A 17,560-nucleotide genomic window follows, 5' to 3' on the forward strand; every position below is an offset into this window, starting at 1 on the left:
CCTCCAGGTGGGCTCAAAAGCTGGCGGAAGTTCCCTGAAGGGACCGAGTCAGGCCAGATTACAAGGAAACTGAGACTCCTAAGCACCCACAGGAAGTTAGCCAAAGCATAAAATGGGCACACAGAAAAATAAGTAGAAAAAAAAATCTAAGAGTTGGGGAAATGTAGCACAGAGGCTAGACAGAGTCTACAGTCTGTAAAAGGAACTTAAAAGAACTTTGCCGCGGAAGCCTTGGCAGGAAAGATGTGCAAGTGCAAAAAGATTGGAAGGGGAGGCTTCGCAGGCGTTCATGGTGGGGAGGGTCATGGCCTGGACCAGGTAATGCTGGTGGTGACCACCTTCTGACTGCTGTACCTACATTTACTAGTCTACATTTACTAGTATGATTCTTTGATACAGCGAGTCAATAAGCCCAACAGGATTCAATAAAAAGAATCAGTAGAAATACATTCTATTCATCTTCTCTGAGCATTTGCTTTTTGTGTGTACAGTTATGGACCCATCACTTTTCAAATTTATTGTGTCCATTGATGTAAGCCAGAACTCTCCCTTTGATGCTCACATTGTCCCAACTTTGGCTTGGGCAAATTTACCCCTTTTAGATTGATTCTTGCATAATTTTGAATGACCCAACTACTGAAAGCTTTGCTTCTGGCCTAACAAAGTGTAGGTGTCCTGGGATTGCCTTGCACCCTTCCACCCCAGACCAGGCATGGAATCAGACATTGTTCCAAGATACCATGGCTCCTTTGGGGAGAAAAATAGCATTAGAAACCAAAATCTGGGGTACATTGCAACTGGGCCATTTCAGTGGCAAAAAGCCATAAAGGAAATATATTTTTCATTTAATGTTTTATAAAGACATGACTTCATATTGCTATATTCAGTTCAGTTCCAGCAGTACACTGCTCCTCCTCAAATGTTTGAGTCTACCATTTGTCTTCCCTTCCACTAATCTTGAAATCTAGGTTCCCGTCAAAATAAACACAATTATTGGGCTTCCCTGGTGGCGCAGTGGTTGAGAGTCCGCCTGCCGATGCAGGGGACGCGGGTTTGTGTCCCGATCCGGGAGGATCCCACGTGCCGCGGAGCGGCTGGGCCGGTGCACCATGGCCCCTGAGCCTGCGTGTCCGGAGCATGTGCTCCACAACGGGAGAGACCACAGCAGTGAGAGGCCCGTGTACTGCAAATAAATAAATAAATAAAAATAAACACAATTATTTACTTGCTCTGACAACTTAAGGGAACAGCTTAAAAAAAAAAACACTGTCAATACAAACAGTATAAATACTGAATATAGTTTTTGTTTTAGACCGCACACTCCTGAGGCTTTGTTGCCAAACCATTTTGTTCTAGAGTCATGCTTAATCTCCCACACTGTGTGACTTATTTGACAGTTGTGGTTCTGCTGTTTCCATTTATTTTCATTCAGAGGAGGCTGCAACCTGCCCTTACCCCACCCCTCCATTTTCTGCTCCGCCTTGTCATTTTCCCATAGGACTTACAAACTCCCAATATACTAGATAATTCACTTAATAATGATCATTGCTAGTATTATTTTATTATTATTTCTCCTTTCCCCCCACATTCGAATGTAAGCGTCATGGAGCAGGGGTTTTATTCCTTGGACTCTGGCAGCATCTGAAGGCAGGACTAAGAAAGTTGGGCTTGATTCTGGGGTCATGGGTGTCAACTCAGTTGAGCAGCATGAAGGACTGTGAGAGATGGTCAGTCTCCCTGCCATCCTGTTGTAGTTATTAATCACACCCATTTTCATTCATTAAAGTGTCCCAGCTTAGAGGGCCGGGTGATTGGAGGGGAGGAGGGGAGGCTGGGGAGTTAGAACACAAGTACTCCGGGCCAGAGGGAATGGCCAGCTACAGGGGAGGCAGCCCCCCTACTTTCAGGAACTAGCTCAATGTCTGGTGCATGGCTGGGCTTCAATAAGTGATTCTGGGGACATGGGACGACACTAGAATAACTGAGAGAAATTCCTGTATACCTGTAAATGCCTGCAAGGTGGATGGGCAGTGAGACTACCTGTGAGAGGGACGCAAGCAGAGGGAAAGTCAGGGGTCATTTCTGGGTTCTGGGCCTAGACAGGTGACGGGGGAGAGGGAGGAGGGGGTTGGTGACTGGTGAACTAGTATCGTCTTTATTTCTGCAAACTAAAAATATGTTTCCAGGTTAGGCCAAAGGTAAAACGAACACATACTCTTCGTACAAGAGTCAGACAACACAGAGGCATACAAAATGGTACAGATGAAATGATCTTCAGTGATCTCATCTTAAAGAGAGCCCATCCTCTGGCTCCTCGAAACCCCACCAGATGGAGAGAGGGCTGTGGGCCTCTATCCTGTAGGGGAAACACCTGGCTGAAGCAGTTAGACTGTCTCCACCTCTGGGCTGGCTGGAAGGGGCCCAGGAAGTGGGGGTGGAGACAAACCAGTTCAGAGGCTCCAGAACTGGGAGGGCTGGGGTCTAAAAGGGAGGCACAGGCCTTGCCCAGCAATCGTTTCAGCCTTCAAGAAACTTCCCCCTCCATCCCTTCTCTGACCCTGACTCTTCCTCACCTGGTGGGGGAGAGGGTCGGGAAGAGGCTTCAGTCGCGTGCCCCAGATGAACATGCTAGGAGAGTTAAGGATACCCGAGGAGCTGTCCTCAAGGGATTTCCTGTATCACGAGGCCTCCAGGAAGATGCAGGAGCATCCTGGCCGGATGAGGCTTTGGCCAGCTGCTTCAGTCACGTTTCCCATGCAGCCAGACGCCGCCCCTCGCTGGTTCCCTGCCCCATCCCCTACCTGGGGCTACTCCCACATCTCCTGACCAAAGGTGGTCTTCAGGTGACCTGCACTCAAGGTTGATGATATAACTGGAACCCTAAAGACAACTTTTTTGGAAGAAACCACAATGATTACCCAATGTGACACCTTTTTATTTTTCATTCAGTACTATAACAACAGTACAGGAAAAAGGAACACAGCAAACATCGCACTTATGATCAACATCCTTCTGCGGTCTCATCTCATCATGCACATGCATTTTAGCTGCTGTCCTCAGTGTGCACACACTATCTACCCTGTACAGCATTTCACGTGTCTGCAGCATCTGTGCGCGGCTCATTTTCAGGGGGCTGTGGCCTCCCTCCGGGTCATGGTTTGGAGAGCTGGCTTAGCCATTCAGTCACCTCTGAGCAGGCATTTGGCTTGAATTGAAATCAACCCCATTGCACCCACCCTTCCTTTCCTCTTCAAGGTTCCTCTAGCAAAGCAGGATCTCCAAGCCAGCAGGTGTATAGAGCTTGGGATTATTCCTGTTACACGTGTATCTACTGCTCTTCAGAAAAGCAGAACCAATCCCAATGCACAGTGTTGTCAATTTCCCTACAGCTCTTCAAGTGGTGGAGAGATGATATGGATATATATACATATGGTTTAATGGTTGGGTACTTAATCCCCTCATTGTATAGTTGAGAAAACTGAGAGACGAAGCACCTTCCACAGGGTCATCCCCCTAGAGGACAGCAGAGAGATCCAGTGCTGGAGGTCGCATCCCCTGACCCCCTCTCACTGCTCCATCGGCCACACCACTCTACCTCTGACAGTTGCTTCTAACACAGACACAGCAGGCTCTTCTTCTCTTGTCCTTTGTCCTTGGAGGAAAGCCGAAGCACGGCCCTTCCCCTCACCGTCCCGTGTCCTGCAGACCAGGTTTCTAGACTTCATCTGCTAGATCCAGGCCCTGAGGAGCTCCTCAGAAGACAGCCCGGCCACCACACAGGCTTCTACCTCTTCCCTTCTGCAGCTGATTAGCTTCTGGGGTGAACTGGTTATTTTCTGAAAAACAATTTTCATTCATATTCATTAGGTGAATAGTCATAGTAATAGCAATCGTGGAGAATATCACCAAAAACCTCAACTATCTGATTCATTAACTTTCCAGCAGCAGAAAAGCCCAAAGACAATTCTAACCCCTAGAGCAAGGGCTTCCCACCTTCACTGAGATCGTCTCCCAGGTCACCGACCAGCAGATGTCTTGGGGTCCTGCCTCCTCGGCACTCCTCCCTAGGGGACCCTGCCCCACAGAAGCCCAGAATGTAGTTCTGGTCCAAAAAATCTAACCTTCTTCTGCCAGAGAGCTCTGAAAAGAGTGACCTGGTCTGAGGTGCTCCACGTACAGCACTAGCAGGGTGTCTGGTCCAGGGATGGTGCTCCATAAACAGGAGTCCCTTCCTACTCATACTTCACATCCCTGCTATCTTCTCCCAGCAACCCCGATACATCATCATAACTGGTTGTAAAAATGCAGGTATCAACCTTTCAGGGCGACTTTCCCCAGTGTCGCCCCTACACCATTCGCCTCCAACAAACTCACTTGGGTCTTGCACAGCGTCTCCCACAGCCCTTCCCATCATCACTTTTCTTTTTTCTTTTTCTTTTTTTTTTGGCTACACCATAGGGCATGTGGTATCTTAGTTCCCCGACCAGGGATCAAACCCGTGTCCTCTGCAGTGGAAGCGCAGAGTCTTAACCACTGGACCGCCAGGGAAGTCCCTCCCTGTCATCACTTTAAAGAGTGGCATGTGGGCACAGACAGGTGGGCACAATTGTTTCCTCCACCCCCATCCCCAGAGACATTAGCTTCATCTAGTCGGTTGCCCTTGATCTTGTTTGTAAAGAGGTGGCTACAGGGCTCACTCCTGGTGTCCACAGGCAAATAATGGGAAAGCAAGGCTCACTGAATGGGATGTCAGTGTGGAGCCCACCACCAATTCCCTGATGCTGGTCTGGTCAGATTCCCAGGGCACTGGCTACCTACATCTGCAGTGCTTATACCTGATTGCTTTTTAAACTCTAGCGGAGTGCCTTGCAATGGAAATGTAATGTGAGCTACATAAGCCATTAAAAATTCTCCAGTAGCACATTTTATAAAGTAAAAAGAAATAGGTAAAGTTAATTTTAAAAATATATTTTATTTTAAAAATAAATATTATTTCAACATCTAATCCGCATAAAAATATTAATAAACTATTTTATACTCTTCTTGTACCATCTTCAAAATCTGTCATGTATTTCATAGTTACAGCACATCTCAGTTTGGACTAGTCACATTTCAAGTGCTTAATCATCACATATGGCTAGCAGCTACCATACTGGATGGCGTCGTTCTAGAACATTAAAGTGAAACAGCGTAAGCTCAGAATTTCAGAAGGTACAAAACTGTTGTCCCATAGTTTAGAACAAACTTCCAAGCAAGGTTCATCTGATATATTTTTTTAAATTTGAATTTGTTCTTAACATTTGAAAATCAGGAGATTTATTATAAAGTCTGGATTTCTGGATTCTCATTTTAAATTTAGGAAGCACTGGCTCACATCCCCTCTTGGCAGCAAACTGCATGAACTGAGAAGAAGCTGGTTTCTTTAGCTGGGCCATGTTTGCCATGGTCCTCCTATCTATCTCTCCCTATTAAATCACATTTATTGTACTGTACACTCTTTTTTTTTTTTTTTTTTAATCTGTCTGGGCCCCAGAGGCACCTGGGCTCACAAACTCTACTTTCTATGAAGTACACAAAGTCAGACTTGGGATGGCCCATTGGAGCACATCTCAATTTAGAGATGACTAACTTGAGGCCATCTTGATGTTTGCTACCCACGTTACAGTGGAATGTGACAGCAAGAAGAGAAAGAATAAAGTGAGTCACAGAAAGGAAACAAAGAACCTTTAGCACCAAAGCCTCCATCCCCATGAAGCAATTATGGATAAAAGACAAGGAAAATACATTATATTTTAAAATAGGGAACACACACCGAGCAGTCTTAGTATAATTTTCCTTGCATATATATTTTTGCCATAGACTGTTACTTGGTGATAAAAACTTGAATGGTAAGACATTCTTAATGGTATATTTCAGAGTGCAACCATCACCAACTGTAAAATTATAGATGAAGACATGAAATGTTTAATCCAAACAGACAAATTAAACATTTACAAACTCAATAGGACTTTTTGAAGCCTTGTCGAGGATTTCCACTTGGTAATTTTCCATGGTTTAATTGGAAAGATGCGTGGTCTTTGCAAGGTTGGCTGGAAGTTGCTTTTTAATAGTTTGGAGGATTATCTATGACCAGTGCAAATGCTGAAGCGCAGCTAGGCTGTGCTAAAGTAAAGGCTGAGAGGGGGGAGATGGTGGTGGTGATGTGCAGCTCCAGAACTTATTTGGGATTTGATGGACACTAGCTATCTATTTCTCACAAAACACTGTGGGAAATGCATACACTCAGAGAAACTGTCCATGTTAAAATCTGGAGAGAAACAGAATACAAATTAAAAGCCTTATGGAAAAGAATGCATGTAGGAACAGACACTAGAACAAAGTAGGAAGGATGGTAAGGGGAACAGAGAAGCAAAAGGTGGTCAAGGGTCATGGCATTTACCTTCCACGAACAAAAGTGGTCATTCTCTCATAGAATCTCCTTGTCTCGGGACTTCCCTGGGGTCCAGTGGGTAAGACTCTGTACTCCCAATGCAGGGGGCCCAGGTTTGATCCCTGATCAGGGAACTAGATCCTGCATGCATGCCGCAGCTAAGAGTCCCATGCCGCAACTAAGAAGCCCACATGCTGCAACGAAGATCCTGCATGCCACAACTAAGACCTAGTGCAGCCTAAATAAATGAATAAAAAAAAAAAAAAAAAAAAAAAAGAATGTCCTTGTCTCTGGTCTCATCTCAGTTGCTTGGTTTTCTCCAAAAGCTATTTTTAGGGTATGGCTCATAATGCATTAGGATTCCTAGGAGCTCTTGCCATTGGAGGGCTTTCCTTGTGCACCTGAAATTCTCCAGGGAACGGACCCTTTACATTGTTCTTTCCCTGGCCCTTTACTCTGTGGCTCCCTAACAACACACTGGGTCCTGGGAGGGAACTCTGCTAGGTCATTGAATGTAGGACCAGAGAGGGAAATTGAAGGAGGGTATTAGGAATGCAAGAGCTCGTGAGTAGAGGGTAAGCATGGGAACAGAGTTGGGAGGAAAGCCGTAAAGGGTAACTACTCAGTGGAGTCCAGCCAAGGAGGCTGAGCTTTTTACGTGTGTGGAAAAGAAGAGCTAGTGACCTGCTGAGCCAGGAATGCTCCCCTCCCATCATCATCGTTTTGGGTTCATTCAGGGGTTCTTCCTTTACTGCAGGGCTCCGCTTCTACTAACGGCAGAGGAGCACCAATCAGACCGATCTTCCTGCAGATAGCAACTTCAAAAACGGATCAAAATATGAAACCAACTTCCTTAAGTCACAGGAGAGCAACCAAAAGTTGACACTTGGAAGAAGGGAATGTCTCTGGGTGAGTTTCCCATTTTTTACAGTTCCCTGAGGAGCTGAGGGTCTCTCTTGGTGCCATGAACAGAAGAACCAGAAAACAGATATGGGTGCAAACAGAAAAGTTAGGAAGTGAGAGGACTAGAATTAAGTGTTAATGGATTAAACATTGCAATTAAATGGCAGAGATTGTTGGAACAGATTCACTTAAAAAACAAAACAAAACAAAGCAAAAAACCTCTGTGCTGCTTCAAGAGACACCATTTAAATTTGAGAACATTCATAAGTTTAAGATAAAAATATGGAAGAAGATACACCCTACAAACAGTAAACAAAAAAGGGCTATATTGATATCAGGATAAGAATACTGCCAGAGATAAAGAGGGACATTTCATGATGATAAAAGACTCAATTATTCAGGAAGACCTATCAATCATAAATATGTATGCACCTAAAACAGGTTCTAAAACACATGAAGGAAAAATTGACATGAAAGGAGAAACAGACACATCTACACTCATAGTTAGAGATTTTGTTGTCTCTCTCTCAATAACTAATAGAACTATTCCAACAAAATCAGTGAGGACAAAGATGATCTGAACAGTATTAAACATTTTGGTCCAATTGATATTTATAAAACACCACCCAACAACAGCAGAATACACATCCTTTTGTGCTTCAGGGAACTCTGAGCCCCTCAAGTTCTTGCTGAAGGGGATGCAGGCCAGCCCTGTCTCCTATGTTTGATACATCCCACTGCCTTTATGTTTAGCAGTAAACCCTTTAGTCATCCAGAGGGGCTGGAGGGGGAACCGATGTAAAGAACACTGGTTGGTAAACATTATGAAAAGGGGCAAATGAAATGAGCAAATATCCATAAAGCCTTAGAACGGTGCCTGGTGCTTAATTCTGGACCAGTGTCCCCTGGAGTCATGACTCCCTAAACTCCTGGAAAGAAAGAGAGCTGACACTAGGATCATACGGTGGGGCGTGCAGGGTGTCCTGAGGACTGGACTGCAGGGAGGGTTAGTCCTCCTGTGAAGGGGGAGCATGGCCTGTGCTCTCAGGGCCCTGTGATGTCACAAGAGGGACCCTTCCAGGGTAACTCCTGGCTGACAAGGAACTACAGGAATGTATAGCTTGCAGGCAGTTCTGGCTCTAGCTGCTTCTGAGAAGCTGACCGCTAACCCCATCCTCCCAGGACAGAAGGGTGAGATATCCCTGAGGGGACAGGGATGGGTTTGCTTTTGTTTGTTATTATTTTGTTGTGTTCTGTTGCACTGCTCGGTGGGTTGAGGTCCGGGGCGGAGGTGGGGGGCTAGGGTGCACAGGAAGCAGACAGATGCAACGTGTGGGGATCTCTGGAGACCTGCTTTTGCTTTTCCCCGACCCTGGCACAGCACACAGGGCCTGTCCCCACTGGAGACACTCAGATCTATGGCCCAGTGACCTCAGGAGTAAGATAAGGACCCTGGCTTGTGAGGAGTTGGGATCCCTCACCTTCGGTAGTCACAGGTCCAGCTAGTCCCCCTGCCCCCAGCCAAAGGCAAAGCAGACTCCACGCGCCCTAATTTCACACACGTGCACTTCACCCTGAGGACCCATGAGGCTCTTGGCGTATGAACTGACTATGTTGTGTTGGAACATATTTCTGGATGCAGCTGCTGTTACAATGATGGGAGGGAGGTAAGAAGGCTCGGTAGGCCGGTCCTCAGGGTAAGACTATGCATGACGCCTGGAATGCAGAGCCTCCTGGGCTGGGCTACACACCTGCTGCCTTGGCCGTGCCAGGACCTGGGGGCAAGGAGCAGAGGCCTGATGGGAGCCTGGGGAAGGCCACCACCCCCTGGTGATGGGACGTCTCCCAGCCCCTCTGACTAGGAGGGAATTCCTGTAAGTACTCTTCTCCCCTCTTTGTGCAAATGCTTGTAAACCCACGATATGTGTGTCCCTGACCCACTAAGGCCCAGACTACATCGGGTCAGCATCATGCTGAAAGGAAAAAGAACAGTTACCAAGGTGTCGGGGAGCATCACCACGGGGCAACAGGAGTGCTGGAGCAGCCGGCCCATTTTCCAGATGGAGAGCGGCACAACCACGAGGATCAGCATGAAGCCCACAAATGAGAACAGAGCCAGTGCCAGCGGCAGGGTCTCTCCTGGAAACGGAAAGACAGGAACCGGCTTAGGAGACAATCCTGGGCCTCCCTCGCTTTCCTGGATCTGGCTCTGCACACTGGCCAAGAGAGCAGATGCCAACACCCTGACATCTGATGTGTGCCCTAGTGACCGAAATGACCACCATTAAAACCATTTTTCTAGAATCCAGATTGGTTTCCAGAAAGCCAAGGAAGATTACGATCTTTTTCTTGGGAAGGGAAAGGGAGGAGCATCATCTGTTAAGCCACTAGCTGTATTTGCACGTACCTCTGAGCCACTGCCAGGAAGAAGGCAGAGGGCCAGGCCCCGGGCAGGATGAGGGGGAAGCACCAAAAGAGAACAGCCCAGAAGGGAGCTGGGCAGTAACTGAAAACAAAGTGTATTTCACAACTTACTCTTGGCATTGATTCGTGTGATGGAGGAAAATGCTGAATTCAGAACACAGTCACATAATAACTCATATATCAAGCCCCTGCGAGGGTTAAGTGACTTACCCCAGGTCACACAGGTAGGGCTGGCTCCAAATTCTACTAAGTGATGTATCAGAAAGTGCCAAGTCTGAACGTCTGGAGATGCGGAAGGGGGGGACAGGTTACCTTCCCATCTCTCTGTCCTATTCGTTTAGCCCCTCTGGGCTGGACTGCTCACCCAGGATGTGAAGGGTGCCACAGCCAATGCAGCTGCAGAGAAGCTGGTGGGCTCTTCCAGATGGCTGGGGTCCCCACAGTTTGTATCAATGATTTTGGAAAATATGTTGGCAGTACATATCAAGAGATACACAGATGTTCATACTCTTTCATCCACTCCTGTGAGTGGATTCCAAAGAATAATTCCAAGGAAGGAAACATATGCAGAAAGCAGTTCACAGCAACATCTTTATTAGAGCAACAGCCTCGCATAACCAGCCCTCCTCTCTGACCAAAGCAGCACCTCTGCACCTTCCGCCACCCCAGCACGCTCTGGTGTGCTTTCTCATAGCACGTACCACCAAGGGACACCATCTCATTTGTTTACTGCCTTGTAGCCTGTCTCCCCAACTAGAAGGTAAGCTCGGTGAGGGCAGGGACTTCCCTGCTGTATCCCAGTGACGGGCCCAGCAGGTGGCACATAGTCAGTGCTCAATAATTATTCACTGAATGAATGAATGAATGAATCAGTGAATGAACATCATCTTCAAAAGCAGATGGCAATGATCTAAATACCCCCAATGGAGGATGATTTAATACATCATGGGATATCATCATGGCAGGTCAGGAGTTCAGCTATTAAAATGAGAATTAGGATATATACAGACTTGTTCGCTGCATCACGGGTTGTAGTGGCAAAAGACTGGAAAGCACAGAATATACCTATTTATGGGGGATGGTTACATATACTTTGGCACACCCATATACTGGCTTGTTATGCATGTTCTTAAACAATGAGGTAGATCTATATGTACTGACATTAACAGGTGCTCACAATAGCAATACCCAGTGAAGGTGAGCGAGGTACAAAGCAGTAAGCACAGTACAGTCCCAGTTGTGCCTCTGAGTACTGGCATCACATGATGACTGGAGGATTAAATGCCAGACTTGCCAAAGGAAACCTCCTGAGTGGTGTGGGGAGAATGGAGAACGTGTACTTCTTACTTTATATACTTCTGTGTTGTTCGAATTTTTTAACGAGCTTGACTTACATGGTTTTAAAACGTAGTATAAAATGAGGGTCTGGGGGAGGGATAAATTAGGAGTTTGGGATTAACATATACACACTACTATATATAAAACAGAGAGCTTCCCTTGTGGCGCAGCGGTTGAGAGTCTGCCTGCCGATGCAGGGGACACGGGTTCGTGCCCCAGTCCAGGAAGATCCCACATGCCACGGAGCGGCTGGGCCGTGAGCCATGGCCGCTGAGCCTGCGCGTCCGGAGCCTGTGCTCCGCAACGGGAGAGGCCACAACAGTGAGACGCCCGCATACCGCAAAAAAAAGAAAACAGATAACCAACAAGGACCTACTGTATAGCACAGGGAACTATATTCAGTATCTTGTAATAACCTATAATGGAAAAGAATCTGAAAAAGAATAGATTTATATACATATATATGTATAACTGAATCACTTTGCTGAACACCTGAAACTAACACAACATTGAAAAGCAACTATACTTCAATTAAAAGATAAAGACCCAAAAAAAGTAGTATAAAATGGTAATCAGAAAATCTACATGGAAAATGTTATGGATGTGATATTTGTGAAAAAGCAGACTCAAAGTGTATATATAATTCAATGACAACATGTGTCTACACAAAGGCTAACAGCCCTTTGACTCAGCAACTCTACTTCTTGGAATTTATCCTTCAAATATACCAGCAAATGATCTATGCCCAAGGTAATTAATGAAAGCATTGGCTGTAATAGCAAAATATTGGGAGAAAAAAACTAAATACGCATCAATAGGGAGCTAGTTGAATTAGTTATATATACATACAGTGGAATACTATGTAGCTACAAAGAAGGATGAAAAAGTTCTTTTCAGATATGGAAAAATCTACAAGATATGTAAAGTGAAAAAGACAAGATCCAGAACAGTTCATGGTGTGTGCTAACATTTGTGCTAAAAGGAGGGGAAATATATAAAAGTATATTCCCATTTACTTGTAAATGTACTGAGAAGTCTTTAGAAGGATATACAAAAAGCTAATACCTCTGGGGGAGGGGTGGGAATTACATGGATGAGGAAGGCGGTTCCACACGTACCTTATCATTTTTTTTTTTTTTTTTTTTTTTGCGGTACGCGGGCCTCTCACTGTTGTGGCCTCTCCCGTTGCGGAGTTCAGGCTCCGGACGCGCAGGCTCAGCGGCCATGGCTCACGGGGCCAGCCGCTCCGCGGCATGCGGGATCTTCCCGGACCGGGACACGAACCCATGTCCCCTGCATCGGCAGGCAGACTCTCAGCCACTGCGCCACCAGGGAAGCCCTCAAAATGATAATTTTAAAAAAACTAAAAAGTTATACACAAATGTCACTCGTGGTGTTTGTGTGGCAAAATCATGGGATATGGGGTTTTGTTTTACTTCTTTTCACTGCAGGCTTTTAAACCATAAAAAATTCAAGGGGAAAAATTAAGTCAAACAAGAGGATTCTACAAACTTTCTATCAGGCCCCTCCCAGCTGAGTGCAGCCATGCTACACAGTGGGCTACGTCCACACGAGGTCCGACGCTCAGGCCCCGGCTGCCTCACTAGCACCCCCCTCTGATACCCAGGCAGCTGCCACCAGGTCAACCAGCCTTGCAACATCTGGCCTCAGGCCTCGGGAGCTTTCAGGGAAAAGTTCTAGACAGCTGCCAAGTGACCCCTGCCCAGCCCCAGGGTGGACTCTCTTCTGGGGGGATTAGAACGCAGAACAATTTCACCACAGGATCTACCCAGCCTGGGGGAGCAGGTCAGGGAAACCGAGGGGATACTCAGAACCAGAGGAAGCAGCAAGCAACGAGCATCGCCCAGGAGGGGCAGACAGGTGGCCTTACCTTGCACCTTGACACATTCTGTCTGGCTGAAGGCACTGTGCCTCCCAATGGCCTTCACGAACGTCCGGACCTTCACGCAGTGTGCAGCCCCTGGCTCCATGGTTTCCAGGTGCACCGGAATGCCCCCGCGCCTCACCATCTTGACGTGTTCCTTTAGGAAAACAGAAAACAGTTACACTCTGGGGGAAGCAGGACACAAAAGAGGGAGAAGGAGGGAAGGGAAGCTGTAAATATTTCCTTTCCAAGATGCATACAGAATGTTACTCTCATTCATTCATTTATTCATTCATTCATTCTTAAATATTTATTTATTTCTTTAGCACCTATGGTGTGCCAGGCACTGGTGTAAACACTGAACAAAACAGGGACACAGCATTGAACAAAACAAAGTTCCTGCTCTTGTGGAGCTTATGTGGGGTAAGACAGACCATATATAACACACATCAGGTGGTGATGAGGGTTATGAAGAAAAATGAAGCAGGGCAAAGAGGTAGAGAGTGATGAGGAGGCACCAGAATAGGGATTAGGGAAGACCTCTCTGATAGGGTAATATTTGGACAGAGACCTGAAGGTCAGAAATCTGACTGGGGGCTTGGCCGGGCCACTGCTGCCAGGGGGATCAGTACACAGGAACACTGGAGCCTGTGGGCAGTGCCTCCTCACACTTGCATCCATCCACTGTCTGTCCATCCATCTGCACGCCCCTCCACCCCCACTCACCCCCTGAGGGCTGTGCTCTGCGTCTGAACCTGTGGAGACTCGTCTGGGCCAGGCCCAGGTGGCTCAGGACACAGGCTCCTCTCCCAGCACTGGCTCTGCACCTCCCGAAGAATCCTAGGGATCTGCATGCTCCCAGCCAGCCGAGGCCCTGATCAGTCCCGCACTCGACTCCCTCTGCCTGGCAATGCCACCTCCTACCACTGGGCCCTGACCCAGTAGGAATAAATGCTGGAAACCATGGCTGTTGCCTGTTCCACCTACACATACCACCTTCCAGGGGAAGCTACCCAGCCCACGGTCCCCATTGAGTGGGTGGTAGGGCACATGACCTGTCCCTCAGACACTGGCATTAGGTCAGGGGTACCCTTGGCCTAGAAAGGGTCTATCAGAGGCCAGCCAGCAACCGGCGACCCCTAAGCTTGGCCTGATAAGACAAGCAGTACCAGTCAGATTTCCTCTGCTAGGAACTGATCTTGGGGAACTGATACCTGCAGCTAGAAGCAGGGACCAAGGGGAGAGGACATGGCGAGGAGGAGTCAGGCCTGGTAAGGCACAGCCATAGGCATGTGCAGGAAGGAGTGGTGAGGGCCTGCGAGCAAGCTGGGGAGAGGGCCACGGAAAGAGTGCAATAGAGAGGGCCCACTGGAGGGAATCAGAGACTCCACAGACGGGGGCCCCTGGGCAAGTGAGGCTGTGCTGCAGCCTGGCTCTGGGCCTGCTCTGATCATGGAGTCTGTGAGAGCCCCTTATAGCACCATATTAATCCCTGTGACAGAGCCTATTTTTCCTTGTGCTGACTCGAGTGGGCCTTGTCACCATTTCAGCTTGGACAGGGCCTCCACAGGTCTGCCCAAGCTCCATCCTTTCTGCTGCTGTGGCTGCAGGATGCTTGGCCACTCCCTCTGGGAGAGCTGACCTCCCACCCAGCCTAGCCCGCAGCATCCATTCCACAGGGTAGGGCAGCGCCCCATCTAGGCATTCCAGGTGGCCCATTGGCTCAGAATTAGGGTTGTTTATCAGCCAGCTCCTGACTCTCTGCCCCGACTTCTGCACGCTGCCCAGATACACACCCTCGAGAGCCTTGTGCCAGCCTCATATGCTTTTGAAATCATCCAGTTGATCTGGAACACCCTGGTCTGCCGCCTGTAAACAGCAGGGAGAATGGCTGAGAAGACATGCTGATGAGGGAGAAGAAATGCATTGAAAAGGTATCATGGATCCAACTATGGCAGAGTTTAGGGCAAGGAGGCAGCCCTCATACTTTAGCAAACGTGGCCTGAGACAGCTCCCAGCCACAGTCTGGGTTGGACCAAGGCAGTCCTTTGAGGAAGAGGCTGCCGGGATTGTCAACCTACACCCATCTCTCCTTTCCCACACTTCACCCAGGCCCGCTCATCCTCAGGCCACCCCAGACAGCAAGCACTGCAGGGGCTGGCTTTCCTCATCCAGCTCTCGGAGGTCTGTGACTGCTTCTCCAAAGTCTAACTCAAAGGCCAAGGGTGGAAGTCTCACCTTGGCACCAGGCTCCCTCTTCCAGTAGGCCACGAAGAACTCAAACTGTGGCCCCAGGTCTTCCAGCTTAATAACCAGGTGGAAGCCATCCTTGGTGATCTCCATCCCAGGTGGGGTGAGGATGGCTGTTGGCAAGACAAGGAAAGAATCAAAGCCAGCCCCAGACAAGACTGAGTTTTGTCCAGGGAGACCATGACCAAGCCATCAGTAGAAACATGTCAGGCTCATGGGAGGGGAGGGGTTTGGATATGGCTTCACAGTGTGCAGAGGCGTGTACACTGATCCTCTCCTGTACTCAGCAGGTGCTCAGTAGACACTTTTTGAATGATGAGCAAATGAAAAAAACAAATGACAGGCTTCCCTGGTGGCGCAGTGGTTGAGCGTCCGCCTGCCAATGCAGGGGACACAGGTTCGTGCCCCGGTCTGGGAAGATCCCACATGCCGCGGAGTGGCTGGGCCCGTGAGCCATGGCCACTGAGCCTGTGCGTCTGGAGCCTGTGCTCCGCAACGGGAGAGGCCACAACAGTGAGAGACCAGTGTACCGCAAAAAAAAAAAAAAAAAAAAAAACAGATGACAACAACTTACTACAATTCGCATAGATCAGTTATATATACCGGCTGCTGCTAACTCTCAAACATCAGCAAATCAGCAGCCTGTGGATGGGTTGGCCTCTCTATTCTCAGTCCAAGGATTCTTCAATCTCATATCCTTAATGGAAGATGTTAGAAAATCAGAGGGTTTTACAAATTCCAATAATCAGCTCTAGAAATTTACAGCATAAGCACAAGCACCATCCTTCATATTACTGGATCCCAAACAGAGAGGCCAGCAGCCCCCATGGATACTTTCCTATCAGGAGACCAAGAACAGAAGGGCCCACACAGACAGTCTTTAGTCCGTGGTTACTGATGATGGATCCAGACTTGCCTCTCAGATCCAGATGCTGCAGGACCAGAGGGGCCACCGCAATTGCTGGGCTTGGCTTGGCAAGTTTAGCAGAGTGTGTTCTGGGCTACATCCTCCTGCACTGGGGTCAGTGGACACTCAAAAGAAAGGCAGTTCCTGCAGGGAGTTTTCAGAGAACAAAGTATTTCCTGGCATTTGAAGAGCTGCCTGGAAAAGGAACATGAGGACTTGGAAAGTCAGGGACCAACTGTACAAAACATACCCAGTTCAGAGGCTTCATATGAGCATACAGCACCACTAGAACTGCGTCTGAAACACCTCCAGTAGGGAGAGAGATGTTTTGACTCCTCCAGTTTTAAGTCAAACATGATTAGAATTGGATTCCCTGATCTCCATCTATGTTGAGATTAGAATTAGACAAAATGACCTAATGTCATTTCAGTTCAGAGAATTTTTTGACAAAGTTGGGACAAGAACTTCTGTCCTATGTACTCTACAAACTTATCTCATTTAATCCATCCAGCAAGCTTAAGAAGGTAAATACTGTTCTTATCGTACAGATAATGTAACAGCCTCAGAGAGATTGAATGACTTTCCCAGAATCACACAGTTAATGGCCAGAATTTGAGTCCATGTCTTTCCACATTTCTAGACTCTGCTGTGGGGTGTTTTTTAACTCCCAATGAACAGGATGCACATAGATCGCTTAAATCAGACTCTAGGCTTGGGCCCTGGAGATAAGTGGTTCTAAAGCTCCCCTGTGACATGAATTCATATAATTGAGGTTATGAATCTCTGCTCTCAACAGGCTTCCCTTTAAGAGTAGGAGATCCATGGGCTTCCCTGGTGGTGCAGTGGTTGAGAGTCCACCTGCCGATGCAGGGGACACGGGTTCGTGCCCTGGTCCAGGAAGATCCCACATGCCGCAGAGCGGCTAGGCCCATAAGCCATGGCCGCTGAGCCAGCATGTCCGGAGCCTGTGCTCCGCAACGAGAGAGGCCACGACAGTGAGAGGCCCACATAACGCAAAAAAAAAAAAAAAAAGAGTAGGAGATCCTTTTCAAGAGAGCCTTAAAATAAGATTTCTCATATGTCTTGGGAGAAGTCAGCGTGGCCTTTTTCAAAGGCCAAAGAACAGACGTAATGCCCTTGAGAGTCTCGATTCCATCCCAGCTCTGCAGCTAACTTCACCTGCATGGGGACCACACAGGAGCAGCTTCTGAGGCAGGTACAGAGACTCCCTTCCTCAGCTCCTCCTGCAGTGGCCCTTTTCCTGTTTATATTGGCCTTCTCAAGCACAAGTTGCTACTGCACACACCCGCCCCCATAGCTTTGTAGGCACTCCCTCAATCTCCAAATGCCCCGTGCCTTCCTTTCCAACAGCTGCCAGCCACCAGCAATGACCTTGGCTGGAGCCCGTGCTTCTAGGAGCCAA

At 47.8% G+C, this 17,560-nt stretch overlaps 1 protein-coding gene across 2 annotated transcripts in view; it reads right to left on the bottom strand.

Annotated features, from left to right (window-relative positions):
• Positions 1–2,914: 2,914 nt before the first annotated feature.
• IL20RB (interleukin 20 receptor subunit beta) overlaps positions 2,915–17,560 on the bottom strand; it is a 41,059-nt gene continuing 26,413 nt past the window's right edge. Inside the window, exons 5-8 of one of the 2 annotated variants that reach the window (XM_067737726.1) lie at positions 15,219–15,343; positions 12,987–13,137; positions 9,330–9,472; positions 2,915–3,836 (exon numbers count right to left, since the gene is read on the bottom strand). In XM_067737726.1, coding sequence (XP_067593827.1) covers positions 3,729–3,836; positions 9,330–9,472; positions 12,987–13,137; positions 15,219–15,343 — 527 coding nt within the window. In that variant the 3' untranslated portion in view covers positions 2,915–3,728. The remainder of the gene's footprint in view (positions 3,837–9,329; positions 9,473–12,986; positions 13,138–15,218; positions 15,344–17,560) is intronic. The other variant, XM_067737727.1, reaches the window with a different exon arrangement.

Source organism: Pseudorca crassidens, chromosome 5 (genome assembly GCF_039906515.1).
Source record: "Pseudorca crassidens isolate mPseCra1 chromosome 5, mPseCra1.hap1, whole genome shotgun sequence".
Classification (NCBI taxonomy): domain Eukaryota; kingdom Metazoa; phylum Chordata; class Mammalia; order Artiodactyla; family Delphinidae; genus Pseudorca; species Pseudorca crassidens.